Below are 15,978 nucleotides of genomic sequence, written 5' to 3' on the forward strand. Positions count from 1 at the left end.
ATGTAGATTGCTGACTTTGCCCTAAGGGACTCCCCCCCCCCCCATCTCCGAGGCTGGGCCGCTATCAGCTGTGACTCAGGTTTAGAAGATGGTTTCCTGTGGTAGTGGGCGTGGAGCTTGTGTACAACACGCCACGGCGCTCCTCCGCCGGAGCTGTCACTGCCTTTGCCCATCCCGGAGCTCCCTGTGTTAGCCGGGTGGCTTTTGCATGACAATAGAGCCGGTTGGGGGGGCAGCAGACGGGAAATAGAAAATTCCTCCACCGCACTCTCCCTGATGTCAGGAAAAGTCTAGGAACTCATGGCTGAGGACTTCGACATCGCAGGTAAGATCATCGCCCCTTCGCCTTCCTCCAAGCGTAGTCTACAGTCAACCGCAGTCCATTCAGGGCAAAGTGACGGGTCCTCTTCAGGTTATATTCCCATTGCACTCCTTGCTGGGAAAAGTCCAGGATAGGGGGGGGGGCGCTGCGGCCTCAACCGGCTGGGTAACCGGTGTCAATGTATTTATTGTAGGTCCGTTTCCACACCCTTTGCCTTTCTTCGAGCGTCCGGCTGAGACTTGGTCTAGAGTTGACCGCAGTCCATTCAGGGCAAAGTGACAGGTCCTCTTCATATATTCCCGTTGCACTCCTTGCTGGGAAAAGCCTGGCATAGGGGGGCGCTGCAGCCGCAACCGGCTGCGATAAGGGGGCCGCAACAGGCTGCGATAAGGGGGGCCGCAACCGGCTGCGATAAGGGGGCCGCAACCGGCTGCGATAAGGGGGCCGCAACCGGTTGCGATGAGGGGGCCGCAACCGGCTGCGATAAGTAGGCCGCAACCGGCTGCGATAAGGGGGCCGCAACCGGCTGGGTAACCGGTGTCTATGTACACCTTTTTTCTTATATAAACTTGTAGTTGTAGAAGGAGGTGATGGGAAGGATGGGGGGGGATTATTTCACAACACACAGCTGGCTTCCTGTGCAGTTATAGTGGAGAATTAAACCGCCAACTGTCATGCGGGTCTCTAGTGTGAAGAGTAACTTCAGTAATAAATATATTGCAGCTCACCAGTTCTTAGGTGTGGGGCTGGTCCCCTTATAATGGGCACAGCGGGTGTACAGACCCGGGGAACTCAGCACAGGGATGGTGGGAACCCCTCATAATGGGCACAGCGGGTGTACAGACCCGAGAACTCAGCACAGTGATGGTGGGAACCCCTCATAATGGGCACAGCAGGTGTACAGACCCGGGAACTCAGCACAGTGATGGTGGGAACCCCTCATAATGGGCACAGCGGGTGTACAGACCCGGGAACTCAGCACAGTGATGGTGGGAACCCCTCATAATGGGCACAGCGGGTGTACAGACCCGGGAACTCAGCACAGGGATGGTGGGAACCCCTCATAATGGGCACAGCGGGTGTACAGACCCGGGAACTCAGCACAGGGATGGTGGGAACCCCTCATAATGGGCAAAGCGGGTGTACAGACCCGGGAACTCAGCACAGGGATGGTGGGAACCCCTCATAATGGGGCACAGCGGGTGTACAGACCTGAGAACTCAGCACAGGGATGGTGGGTCTCTTTAACAATCATGGGCCTTGCGGCGCAGAGGCTGAAAATCCGTTGAGATATCTGTATCGGCAGCAGAGGGTGGTGGGCCGGGTGGTGCCGGGAGATAGGTGGTGGAACCAAATGTGTGTTGGGAGATACTGGAGATCTTTTCACCGACTCCACCGATATTAGGAAATAATACATTTCATGAATTGTTAACGGCAGGAGAAAAAAAAATGAGCTTGTGGTTTCTGTTGCAGCCCTTGTAAGGGGGGGTCGCCGGTTTTTGGTGACTCTTGGGGAGTATAAAGGTCCATTCACAACACGAGGTCTATTTATTTGTTGGACGAATGTCACGAGCATTCGCCGGGAAATCACGAAATCTTATCATATTTTGCTTAATACAGTATGTATATTTCTTCCGATCGACAGCTCCATCTAGTGGCTACAATGCGTTTTTGTTTTCTAAAATACCTCAATCAGGAAAATACCACTTTATGGCCACTAGAGGGAGCCGATGATCATAGGAAATAAGACATTGCGTAAAACATGGTCAAATTTTGTGATAGCCGCGTGAATGCGTCTGACATTCGTCCCACCAGATCCCTACGTGCTGCAATAATGCAGATTGTATTATCCACTTCAAGACCCCAATACGTATATATAAACGTTGCGACTTTAAAGTGGTTTACTGGGATTATGGCTGAAAATGAAAATATCAGAGTCTGGTTTTCTCATGAACCGCTGGAAACGCTTTCAGGAGCAATGGGAGGGGACTTTCCCCACCGCAATGGGAGGAGACATTCCCCACCGCAATGGGAGGGGACTTTTCCCACCGCAATGGGAGGGGACTTTGTAAAGGGAGGGGACTTTCCCCACCGCAATGGGAGGAGACATCCCCCACCGCAATGGGAGGGTTTTTCTCCCAGCGCAATGGGAGGGGACTTTGTAAAGGGAGGGGACTTTTCCCACCGCAACGGGAGGGGACTTTGTAAAGGGAGGGGACTTTCCCCACCACAATGGGAGGGGACATTTCCCACCGCAACGGGAGGGGACTTTTCCCACCGCAATGGGAGGGGACATTTCCCACTGAAATGGGAGGGGACTTTGTAAAGGGAGGGGACATTCCCCACCGCAATGGGAGGGGACATTTCCCACCGCAGCGGGAGGGGACTTTTCCCACCGCAATGGGAGGGGACTTTGCAATGGGAGGGGACTTTCCCCACCGCAATGGGAGGGGACTTCGCAATGGGAGGGGACTTTCCCCACCACAACGGGAGGGGACCTCTCCCCATCGCAATGGGAGGGGACTTCCCCACCACAATGGGAGGGGACTTCGCAATGGGAGGGAACTTTCCCCACCGCAATGGGAGGGGACTTTTCCCACCGCAATGGGAGGGGACTTTTACCACCGTAATGGGAGGGGACTTTTCCCACCACAATGGGAGGGGACTTTTCCCACCACAATGGGAGGGGACTTCCCCCACCGCAATGGGAGGGGACTTTGTAAAGGGAGGGGACTTTCCCCACCGCAATGGGAGGGGACATTCCCCACCGCAATGGGAGGGGACTTAGCAGTGGGAGGGAACTTTCCCCACCGCAATGGGAGGGCACTTTTCTCACCGCAATGGGAGGGAACTTTCCCACCGCAATGGGAGAGGACTTCCCCCACCGCAATGGGTGGGGACTTTTTCCACCTTAATAGGAGGGGACTTCCCCCACCCTCCCCCCGCACGCTGGTGTCTCTCCAGGCTTATCGTTTCCGCCGGTTAGCCCGAGAAATGATCCAATGGTTTGGCTGCCGAAGAGTAGATCTTTGATCGCCTTTATGGCCTTTATGGCCTTGGGAGGACTTAAGGAACATCATGACGTCACTTCCAGTCTAGGGCAGAAGTAAACTATAATTTTTTTTTATTTTTTTTTAAGCAAAAGATACAAGTTATTTATTTATTTTTCTTTTGCTTCTAACAGTCTTTTTGACCCTCAGATCTCTCCCTAAAGAGGACCTGTCATCTATTACAGGGGATACTTACATTCTTTGTAATAAGAATAAAAGTGATAAAAAAAATTGAAATGAAAGGGACAGTGTAAAAATAAAAAATAAAGGGGACAGGTTGGCAGTGAGGGGATGTGGGGGACAGGGGGTATTATTATTATTTTATTTTCAGGGACAGGTGGGAAACGAGGGGACGTGGAGGTAGGGAGTATTATTATTATTATTTTTATTATTATTAATAATAATAATTATAATAATATAATTATTTTTAGGGACAGGTGGGCAACGAGGGGACGTGGAGGTAGGGAGTATTATTATTATTATTATTATTATTATTATTTTTATTATTATTAATAATAATAATTATAATAATATAATTATTTTATTCTTGGGGAGGGATGGGCAGTGAGGTGATGTGGGGACAGGGGGTAATATTATTATTTTATTTTCAGAGACAGGTGGGCATCAAGGGGACGTGGAGGTAGGGAGTATTATTATTATTATTATTATTATTAATATGAATTATAATAAAATAATTATTTTATTCTTGGGGAGGGGTGGGCAGTGAGGTGATGGGGGGACAGGGGGTATTATTATTATTTTATTTTCAGGGACAGGTGGTCAACGAGTGGACGTGGAGGTAGAGAGTATTATTATTATTATTATGTTTATTATTATTATTAATAATAATAATTATTATTATAATAATATAATTATTTTCAGGGACAGGTGGGCAACGAGGGGACGTGGAGGTAGGGAGTATTATTATTATTATTATTTTTATTATTATTATTAATAACACTAATTATAATAATATGATTATTTTATTCTTGGGGAGGGGTGGGCAGTGAGGTGATGGGGGGACAGGGGGTATTATTATTGTTTTATTTTTAGGAACAGGTGGGCAACGAGGGGACGTGGAGGTAGGGAGTATTATTATTAATTTTATTATTATTAATAATAATAATTATAATAATATAATTATTTTCAGGGACAGGTAGGCAACGAGGGGACGTGGAGGTAGGGAGTATTATTATTATTATTAATAATAATAATAATAATAATAATAATAATAATAATAATAATATAATTATTTTATTCTTGGGGAGGGGTGGGCAGTGAGGTGATGTGGGGACAGGGGGTATTATTATTATTTTATTTTCAGGGACAGGTGGGCAACGAGGGGACATGGAGGTAGGGAGTATTATTATTAATTTTATTATTATTAATAATAATAATTATAATAATATAATTATTTTCAGGGACAGGTGGGCAACGAGGGGACGTGGAGGTAGGGAGTATTATTATTATTATTATTATTATTATTATTATTATTAATAATACGAATTATAATAAAATAATTATTTTATTCTTGGGGAGGGGTGGGCAGTGAGGTGATGTGGGGACAGTGGGTATTATTATTATTTTATTTTCAGGGACAGGTGGGCAACGAGGGGACATGGAGGTAGGGAGTATTATTATTATTATTATTATTATTATTATTAATAATATGAATTATTATAAAATAATTATTTTATTCTTGGGGAGGGGTGGGCAGTGAGGTGATGTGGGGACAGGGGGTATTATTATTGTTTTATTTTTAGGGACAGGTGGGCAACGAGGGGACATGGAGGTAGGGAGTATTATTATTATTTGTATTATTATTATTATTATTATTATTATTATTATTAATAATAATAATAATTATAATAATATAATTATTTTCAGGGACAGGTGGGCAACGAGGGGAAGTGGAGGTAGGGAGTATTATTATTATTTGTATTATTATTAATAATAATAATTATAATAATATAATTATTTTATTCTTGGGGAGGGATGGGCAGTAAGGGGATGTGGGGGACAGGGGGTATTATTATTATTATTATTGATATTATTTTATTCTCAGGGATGGGTGGGCAGTGAGGGAACGCAGAGGCGGGGGGCCGAGGATTATTATTCATATTATTATCATTGTTTTATGATTATTATTATCAGCATTTTTTTTTGTGATATGATTATTATTATTCCTATTTTATTTGGGGGGGGGGTCAGCGCGGGGGGGGGGGGGTGGTCAGCGCGGTGTGTGGGGGGGGTGAAGATAATGACACATATAAAATGACACATTTCTCCGCCCCCCCCCCTCCCTCTCAGCTGTCCGATATTTACGCCTTTATTACCACCCCGGGGCCGTCTGTCCAATGAAAGGGGCGGGGCTGTGACTTTTTTTTTATTATTTATTTTTGGGGTCGGCCATCTGTCCTCTCTTCTTGTAACCGGATCGCCCCCCCCCCCCCCCTTCTCTAAACGCGGATTACTGATGACCTCAAGGCAAATCTGCTGCAGGGGTTGGGAAGAGGGGCGATCGCCAACAAAGGAGGAAAGTGTGTCACATCGCGCTCTGGGAACCCATCCTGTGCCCCCCCCCCCCCCCCCCGGGCCTGGCAGCCATTGTACCCGCACGCCAAGGTGGCGACTGCCGGTAATCACGGCGCGTCGCTACAAAACGCAGACTTACGGTGGCCACATTCGCTTTGATTTTACTATACGATCGATGTAAAATTGATTTAAAAAAAAAAAAAACGATCGCATTTACAAACGATCGAATAGTCATAACGTGCCATCTGAAAGATTTAGACTCGATTCCGATCCGCTCGATCGGACGCAGCCGATTGGCCAGAGAGGAGTGTTGTTGTTTTTTGTTTTTTTTTTGCATCGGTCAGCAGAACCCCGACATTCTCCTTTCCCTGAAAACGATCGTATTTCCAATCGATCGGATTATAGGATTGCACGGTGGGAACAGAGACGCGATCGACAATTTACGATCGTAAAATTACCATTCTATCCTAAAGGTCAATCCAAATCCACTTCCCTGTGTGCGGCATGTCATCGATCGGGGGGTATTGACTATGGATTGATTATTCCTATCGGAAGAGATCGTTAAGAAAGGAAATCAATCATTTATTAACCCCTTCAATACCAGGCACTCCCCTAAACCTCCCCCTCCCTCTCCCTGCCCAGGCCAATTTTCAGCGCTGTCACACTTTGAATGACAATTACTCAGTCATATAACACTGTACTCATAGGACATTTCGATCATTTTATTCACACAAATAGAACTTTCTTTTTGTGGTATTTAATCACCACTGGGTTTATTTTTTATTTTTTGGTAAACAAATAAAAAAAAAGACCAAAAATTTTAAAAATAAAGAAAGAAAAAACATTTTTCATAGTTTGCTAATTTTACTCCCTAGTGATGAGCACTGATAGGTGGCGCTGTTGAGCACTGATTGGCAGCACTGATGGGCACTGATAGGTTTCGCTGTTGGGCACTGATAGGTGGCACTGATGAAGAGGCACTGGTGGGCACTGATTGGCAGCACTGATGGGCACAGTAAGGCAGCACTGATAGGCGACGCTGATGAAAAGGCACTGGTGGGCACCAATTGACAACAATTTCCTCCGGGTACTCCGGTTTCCTCCCACACTCCAAAGACATGCTGGTAGGTAAATTGGATCTCGTCCAAAATTGGCCCAGTATATATGTATATATGTGTGTATGACTGTGTGTCCCTAGCGTGTCATGATCCTACGGGGTAAAAATGACCGCACCAGCCAAGCAGATACTGGCTGGAAAAAGCGCCCAGAGGCGATTCAGTTCGCATGCGTTGCGCTATACAAGTCATTCATTCATTCATTCATTCATTCATTCATTCATTCACTTATGGGCACAGATAGGCTGCACTAATATGCAAAGATAGGCACAGATAGGCTGCACTGATCGGTGACACTGATTGTCAGCACTGGTGGGCACTGATTGTCAGCACCGATAGGTGGCACTAATAGGCAAAGGTAGGCACTGATGGGCACAGATAGGTGGCACTGATGGGCACAGATAGGCTGCACTTATAGGTGGCACTGATAGGTGACACTGATGAAGAGGCCCCGGTGGGCACTGATTGGCAGCACTGATGCTTGGGGGGAGTGAAGGATAGGAGAGTATGTGCTGCTGGGGGGGGGAGTGAAGGATAGGAGAGTATGTGCTGCTGGGGGGGGGTGAAGGATAGGAGAGTATGTGCTGCTTGGGGGGGAGTGAAGGATAGGAGAGTATGTGCTGCTGGGGGGGGGGTGAAGGATAGGAGAGTATGTGCTGCTGGGGGGGGAGTGAAGGATAGGAGAGTATGTGCTGCTGGGGGGGGTGAAGGATAGGAGAGTATGTGCTGCTGGGGGGAGGGGGTGAAGGATAGGAGAGTATGTGCTGCTGGGGGGGAGTGAAGGATAGGAGAGTATGTGCTGCTGGGGGGGAGGGAGTGAATGATAGGAGAGTATGTGCTGCTGGGGGGGAGTGAAGGATAGGAGAGTATGTGCTGCTGGGGGGGGTGAAGGATAGGAGAGTATGTGCTGCTGGGGGGAGGGAGTGAAGAATAGGAGAGTATGTGCTGCTGGGGGGAGTGAAGGATAGGAGAGTATGTGCTGCTGGGGGGGGGGAGTGAAGGATAGGAGAGTATGTGCTGCTGGGGGGGAGTGAAGCATAGGAGAGTATGTGCTGCTGGGGGAGAGTGAAGGATAGGAGAGTATGTGCTGCTGGGGGGAGGGAGTGAAGAATAGGAGAGTATGTGCTGCTGGGGGGGGAGTGAAGGATAGGAGAGTATGTGCTGCTGGGGGGAGTGAAGGATAGGAGAGTATGTGCTGCTGGGGGGGAGTGAAGGATAGGAGAGTATGTGCTGCTGGGGGGAGGGGGTGAAGGATAGGAGAGTATGTGCTGCTGGGGGGGAGTGAAGGATAGGAGAGTATGTGCTGCTGGGGGGGAGGGAGTGAATGATAGGAGAGTATGTGCTGCTGGGGGGGAGTGAAGGATAGGAGAGTATGTGCTGCTGGGGGGGGTGAAGGATAGGAGAGTATGTGCTGCTGGGGGGAGGGAGTGAAGAATAGGAGAGTATGTGCTGCTGGGGGGAGTGAAGGATAGGAGAGTATGTGCTGCTGAGGGGGGGGAGTGAAGGATAGGAGAGTATGTGCTGCTGGGGGGGAGTGAAGCATAGGAGAGTATGTGCTGCTGGGGGAGAGTGAAGGATAGGAGAGTATGTGCTGCTGGGGGGAGGGAGTGAAGAATAGGAGAGTATGTGCTGCTGGGGGGGGAGTGAAGGATAGGAGAGTATGTGCTGCTGGGGGGAGTGAAGGATAGGAGAGTATGTGCTGCTGGGGGGGAGTGGAGGATAGGAGAGTATGTGCTGCTGGGGGGGGGTGAAGGATAGGAGAGTATGTGCTGCTGGGGGGGGAGTGAAGGATAGGAGAGTAGGTGATGTTGGGGGGGGAAGTAAAGGATAGGAGAGTATGTGCTGCTGGGGGGGGGGGTGAAGGATAGGAGAGTATGTGCTGCTGGGGGGGAGGGAGTGAAGGATAGGAGAGTATGTGCTGCTGGGGGGGGAGTGAAGGATAGGAGAGTATGTGCTGCTGGGGGGGAAGGTGAAGGATAGGAGAGTATGTGCTGCTGGGGGGGGAAGTAAAGGATAGGAGAGTATGTGCTGCTGGGGGGGGAGTATGTGCTGCTGGGGGGGGAAGTGAAGGATAGGGGAGTATGTGCTGCTGGGGGGGAGTGAAGGATAGGAGAGTATGTGCTGGGGGAGGTATGTGCTGCTGGGGGGGAGGGAGTGAAGGATAGGAGAGTATGTGCTGCTGGGGGGGAAAATATGTGCTGCTGGGGGGGAGAGTATGTGCTGCTGGGGGGAGAGTATGTGCTGCTGGGGGGGGGAGTATGTGCTGCTGGGGGGGGGGGAGTATGGGCTGCTGGGGGGGAGAGTATGTGCTGGGGGGGAGAGTATGTGCTGCTGGGGGGAGAGTATGTGCTGCTGGGGGGAGAGTATGTGCTGCTGGGGGGGGGAGTGAAGCATAGCAAAGTATCTGCTGGCAGGGAAGAGGGGAGGGGGTGGAGTGAAGGATAGGAGATCATGTGATGCTGTGGGCGGGGCTCTTCTGGTAGTCAGTAGCAGCAGTGTGAACGCAGCCATACATGTGTGCGGTCCCAGTCCCTCCCCCGCCCCTTTTCATTGATCCCCGGAGACCCCCTCCCCCCCACTATCTCCTCTGGAGGGGATCGTATTCCAGCGTCCATCTCCAGGTGTCATTTGACTTTCCTCCCCGTCCACATGGGGGAGTGACAGTGTCATCAGACCGAACGTTCCCTCCGTTTCACACGAATCCCGCCGTGTTCCCATGGCAACCGCGCTGATTTGCATCGACCCCGGAGGACCGTCATGAAACTCGCTGGGGAGAGGAATCGGCACGACTCGCTGTGAATGTATAATGTGCGCCGTGTCCGCCGGTTCCCGGGCAAAGATCTGCAGAAGATTTACATTGTTTCTATTCGTAACGCCCGTCATCATTAAAGCCGAACTCCGGGGACGCAAATTCACGCCGCTCTGCGTTCATTAATACTTCCGCGAATGTAACCTGGGCAGCAGAGCTCTGACTGGAAGAGGGGGAAGGAGCACAAGGGAGCCAACCTGTCCATGTGCTGACAAGAAGCATGCTGATAGGTGGAGAGAGCTGAGTGACAGAGACCGTACCGGCCTGTCACCCTCCCCCTTCCTATTCTTGGCGTTTTGCAGGTTTCCACGCTGTTAGAGTCTGACCGACAATTACTCTGTCATGCGACATTGTAGCCAAATGGATTTTCTGTCATTTCATTAAGACAGATAGAGATTTATTTTGTATAATTTTTTATATAAGAAAACAAAAGTGAGAATTTAAAAAATGAAGGTTCGCCGTTCTTGAGACCCTAAAATGTCTGGAGAGTGTGCCCCCTTTATGATCAGTGTGCCCCCCTTTATGGTCATTGCACCCCCTTTATGATCAGTGTGCCCCCTTTATGGTCAGTGTGCCCCCTTTATGGTCAGTGTTCCCCTTTATGGTCAGTGTGCCCCCCTTTATTGTCAGTGTGCCCCCTTTATGGCCATTGCACCCTCTTTATGGTCAGTGTGCCCCCTTCATGGTCAGTGTGCCCCCTTCATGGTCAGTGTGCCCCCTTTATGGTCAGTGTGCCCCCTTTTATGGTCAGTGTGCCCCCTTTATGGTCAGTGTGCCCCCTTTATGGCCATTGCACCCTCTTTATGGTCAGTGTGCCCCCTTTATGGTCAGTGTGCCCCCTTCATGGTCAGTGTGCCCCCTTTTATGGTCAGTGTGCCCCCTTTATGGTCAGTGTGCCCCCCTTTATTGTCAGTGTGCCCCCTTTATGGCCATTGCACCCTCTTTATGGTCAGCGTGCCCCCTTTATGGTCATTGCACCCTCTTTATGGTCAGTGTGCCCCCTTTTATGGTCAGTGTGCCCCCCTTATGGTCATTGCACCCTCTTTATGGTCAGTGTGCCCCCTTTTATGGTCAGTGTGCCCCCCTTATGGTCATTGCACCCCTTTTATGGTTAGTGTGCCCCCTTTATGGTCATTGCACCCTCTTTATGGTCAGTGTGCCCCTTTATGGCCATTGCACCCTCTTTATGGTCAGTGTGCCCCCCTTATGGTCATTGCACCCTCTTTATGGTCAGTGTGCCCCCTTTTATGGTCAGTGCGCCCCCTTTATGGCCATTGCACCCTCTTTATGGGCAGCGAGCCCCCTTTATGGTCATTGCACCCCTTTTATGGTCAGTGTGCCCCCTTTATGGTCAGTGTGCCCCCTTTATGGTCAGTGTGCCCCCTTTATGGCCATTGCACCCTCTTTATGGTCAGTGTGCCCCCTTTATGGTCAGTGTGCCCCCTTCATGGTCAGTGTGCCCCCTTTTATGGTCAGTGTGCCCCCTTTATGGTCAGTGTGCCCCCCTTTATTGTCAGTGTGCCCCCTTTATGGCCATTGCACCCTCTTTATGGTCAGCGTGCCCCCTTTATGGTCATTGCACCCTCTTTATGGTCAGTGTGCCCCCTTTTATGGTCAGTGTGCCCCCCTTATGGTCATTGCACCCTCTTTATGGTCAGTGTGCCCCCTTTTATGGTCAGTGTGCCCCCCTTATGGTCATTGCACCCCTTTTATGGTTAGTGTGCCCCCTTTATGGTCATTGCACCCTCTTTATGGTCAGTGTGCCCCTTTATGGCCATTGCACCCTCTTTATGGTCAGTGTGCCCCCCTTATGGTCATTGCACCCTCTTTATGGTCAGTGTGCCCCCTTTATGGCCATTGCACCCTCTTTATGGGCAGCGAGCCCCCTTTATGGTCATTGCACCCCTTTTATGGTCAGTGTGCCCCCTTTATGGTCAGTGTGCCCCCTTTTTATGGTCAGTGTGCCCCCTTTATGGTCATTGCACCCTCTTTATGGTCAGTGTGCCCCCTTTTATGGTCAGTGTGCCCCCTTTATGGTCAGTGTGCCCCCCTTTATGGTCAGTGTGCCCCCTTTTATGGTCAGTGTGCCCCCCTTATGGTCATTGCACCCCTTTTATGGTTAGTGTGCCCCCTTTATGGTCATTGCACCCTCTTTATGGTCAGTGTGCCCCTTTATAGCCATTGCACCCTCTTTATGGTCAGTGTGCCCCCTTTTTATGGTCAGTGTGCCCCCCTTATGGTCATTGCACCCTCTTTATGGTCAGTGTGCCCCCTTTTATGGTCAGTGTGCCCCCTTTATGGCCATTGCACCCTCTTTATGGTCAGTGTGCCCCCTTTATGGTGAGTTTGCCCCCTTTTATGGTCAGTGTGCCCCCTTTATGGTCAGTGTGCCCCCTTTATGGTCAGTGTGCCCCCTTTATGGCCATTGCGCCCTCTTTATGGTCAGTGTGCCCCTTTTATGGTCAGTGTGCCCCTTTTATGGTCAGTGTGCCCCCTTTTATGGTCAGTGTGCCCCCTTTATGGTCAGTGTGCCCCCTTTTATGGTCAGTGTGCCCCCTTTATGGTCAGTGTGCCCCCTTTATGGTCAGTGTGCCCCCTTTTATGGTCAGTGTGCCCCCTTTTATGGTCAGTGTGCCCCCTTTATGGTCAGTGTGCCCCCTTTTATGGTCAGTGTGCCCCCTTTATGGTCAGTGTGCCCCCTTTATGGTCAGTGTGCCCCCTTTATGGTCAGTGTGCCCTGATGTGGGGGGACTGTCCAAATATTGGAACCAAATTCCTCTGCCCCTCGGTGCTCCTCACAATGTCCTCCTCCCTGCTCTGTGGTATAAAGATATATATATACACTATGGGGGCGTACTAATAAACATTCGCACTGCTATTCAATCTGTGAAGCCGCACGCACATTCGTCCTGGGAGTATGGAAACAAAATCAAATGTCACCAGGCTATTTCTTCTCCAGATCGAATATCATTCATTCACAGAGTAGAGAGAGAATCAGGAAAAATACAGCCTTATGTCCACTAGGTGGCGCTGACCATCATAGCCAATAAGTATCGCTCGTCCAACAATCGTCTGCTCCATCTGCGGTATTTTTCTGATTCGCTCTATTCTTTGTGAATGAATAACATTCGACCTGGAGAGCAAATACAGGTAGTTTAATAACCATTTAATTTTCACACAGAACGAATGTAAACGCCGTTTCATTGGACGCACAGCTCTGAAAAAGCTTGAATGAATTCACTTTTCTGTAACCGCCTGACCTGAACCTCTTATACAACCCGCTACCTGAATGGATGTGGTTAATATGGGTCGTTATGGGTGGGTGTGTGTGTGTATCACGGCTACTAGAGGGAGCCGACAATTGTAGCCGATAAATACTTATTTACTATGATCATCAGCTCCATCTGGTGGCCATAATGTGATATTTTCTTGATCCGCTCTACTCTTTGTGAATGAATAACATTCGACCTGGAAAGAAAATGTTTAACCACTTACACAACGCCTTTGCCTCCATACTTAGTGCGCTTTGCCATCTCAGAAAGCTGGGAGGTAGGGAATCCCCCCCCCCCGTGGTGTTACAGGAGAGGCGGAAGGGGAGGGGTTTGTTTAGTTGTTTTTTTTATGCGATTGCTGTGATTGGCCACCATGGTGATATTGAGACACAAAGGAGCACTGATTGGCTGAGCCGTCCAATGACGGCGCAATTTCAGGCATTCAGTAATGATCTGGAGTCAGTGGGACCGCCGTTCCGATCATGTGATCATTGTGACAGCCAATCACAGTGGACATGTGACCAGGGAGCCCCTCCCACGCTCACTGTGTGCTGAGAGTGTGCTTCAGACAAAGGTATGTCGTAATGGTCCGGATCATGTGACCAACAGGCCAGCCAATCACGGTGGTCATGTGATGGGGCGGACTCTTTTTTTTTTTTTGCCACTGAATTGGCAACTCATTCATGTCAATGGACGCCCAGACGAAACGCGCCGAGACGAAACGCACCGAGACGAAACGCGCTCACCACATATAAAAAAGGGCGCCTCCTGGGTCTGGACTGTGATTGGTTTACCGACACACACACACACACGCTCGATTGACCAGAAACCACTCGGCCGAGTCTATATCGATCAGGAGTCCTCGATTGGAGGGTCTTTGGTTGGCAGTTTAGTCGTATTCGATTGAGCAATCGCGTCGGCGTGTTTGGCCACCGTAAATGGATCCGCCTCCAATCGTGATTTTCGGTAAACATTGCATGGAAAAAAGAAAAAAAAAAAGGATGTTGCGTTGTTGGATCGGAAGCGCTGGCGAATCCCTTGTTTGCCATTGATCCGGATCGATTGCAGATTGCTTTGTGTATGGCCACCTTAAGGCTACAAAAACTTTTACCTGGCTATATGCTATACAATCTGATTGTACAGTCTTCTTTATACTGACCATACATCATACAATCTGATTGTACACTCTCCTTTATACCGACCATACATCATACAATCTGATTGTACAATCTCCTTTATACTGACCATACACTACACAAGCTAATCGTACAATTTCCTTTATACGGACCACACATTATACAATCAGATTTTAAAATCTCCTTTATACCGACCATTTATCATACAATCTGATTGTACAATCTCCTTTATACTGACCACACATTATACAATCTGATCGTACAGTCTTCTTTATACCGACCATACAATCTGATTGTACAATCTCCTTTTTACCGACCATACATTGTACAGATTGTACAATCAGATTGCACGAATCAGATTGTATAATCTCCTTTATACTGACCACACATTATACAATCTGATTGTACACTCTCCTTTAGATCCACCAGCAATCAGTTTATATAAATTTAAATGAGATTGTACAATCAGATTGTGTAGTGTATGGTCAGTATCCATTAGATTGTACAATCAGATTGTATAGTCCGTGTAAAAAAAAAAATGTGTTTGATCTTTTGCTTAAAAAAAACAAAAACAAAAAAAAAAATGTTTACTTCCTCCCTGGACAGGAAGTGATGTCGGTTGGGTCAGTGTAGTTGTGTACATGGGAGGAGCCTGTGATACTTGTGTACATGGGAGGAGCCTGTGATACTTGTGTACATGGGAGGAGCCTGTGATACTTGTGTACATGGGAGGAGCCTGTGATACTTGTGTACATGGGAGGAGCCTGTGATACTTGTGTACATGGGAGGAGCCTGTGATACTTGTGTACGTGGGAGGAGCCTGTGATACTTGTGTACGTGGGAGGAGCCTGTGATACTTGTGTACGTGGGAGGAGCCTGTGATACTTGTGTACGTGGGAGGAGCCTGTGATACTTGTGTACGTGGGAGGAGCCGGTGATACTTGTGTACGTGGGAGGAGCCTCTCTACTCTTTGATCGTCTATGGGAACAGCTGGTGGCTCTATCCGAATCGTTTTCTGGGCAGACCGGCGGTAACGGGAAGCCCGAGAAACGCCGGCAAGCGAAAGCCGTTTGCCGGCTGCAAAAAACAGTGTCGGGGGGGGAGGGGGGGTTATGGATGAGATCTTCAGCCACGGATATATAAATGCCGGTTGCCGTGGGTTACTGCGCCGCCACATCGGATGATTTTCACCCAGTCTGACGCAAGGCAGCCGAACAACCAATCAGAGCTCTCCTTTATCCATCCAGACGGTTGCCGTGGGTTACCGCGCTGTGGAGGCCGGGTGGTTCCCCCCCCCCCCCCAGTCCAGCTCAGCACAGTAACACTGAGCAACCAATCAGAGCTCTCCTTTTTTTTTTCTCTGTCCGGCCCAAACTGGAAAGCAAATCTAAACCCGAACACGCCAGTTTTCATGCGTTTCTATGCGTTTTGAGGTGCGTTTTTGGCTCCGGGTTAAGTGCAAGCGAGCCGCAGCAACGAGGGCTCCCTGCAAGCGAGCCGCCGCAAACGAGGGCTCCCTGCAAGCGAGCCGCCGCAAACGAGGGCTCCCTACAAGCGAGCCGCCGCAACGAGGGCTCCCTGCAAGCGAGCCGCCGCAAGCGAGCCGCCGCAACAAGGGCACCCTACGAGCAACCAACCACAACAAGGACACCCTACAAGTGACCCACCACAACAAGGGCACCCTACGATCGACCCACCACAACAAGGGCACCTTACAAGCGACCCACCACAACAAGGG

General features: G+C 49.2%; 1 protein-coding gene across 9 annotated transcripts in view; it reads left to right on the forward strand.

Moving 5' to 3' along the window:
- The window catches only part of LDB1 (LIM domain binding 1), a 181,315-nt gene that overhangs the window by 102,229 nt on the left and 63,108 nt on the right, over positions 1-15,978 (forward strand). The window contains exon 1 of one of the 9 annotated variants that reach the window (XM_040361225.1): positions 223-325. The exons of the other annotated variants lie outside the window; for them this stretch is intronic. Within the exon in view, the coding sequence (XP_040217159.1) occupies positions 301-325 (25 nt within the window). The 5' untranslated portion in view covers positions 223-300. Of the gene's footprint in view, positions 1-222; positions 326-15,978 lie in introns of those variants that run through there. 9 annotated transcript variants of the gene reach the window in all.

This window comes from Rana temporaria, chromosome 8 (assembly GCF_905171775.1).
Source record: "Rana temporaria chromosome 8, aRanTem1.1, whole genome shotgun sequence".
Lineage (NCBI taxonomy): Eukaryota > Metazoa > Chordata > Amphibia > Anura > Ranidae > Rana > Rana temporaria.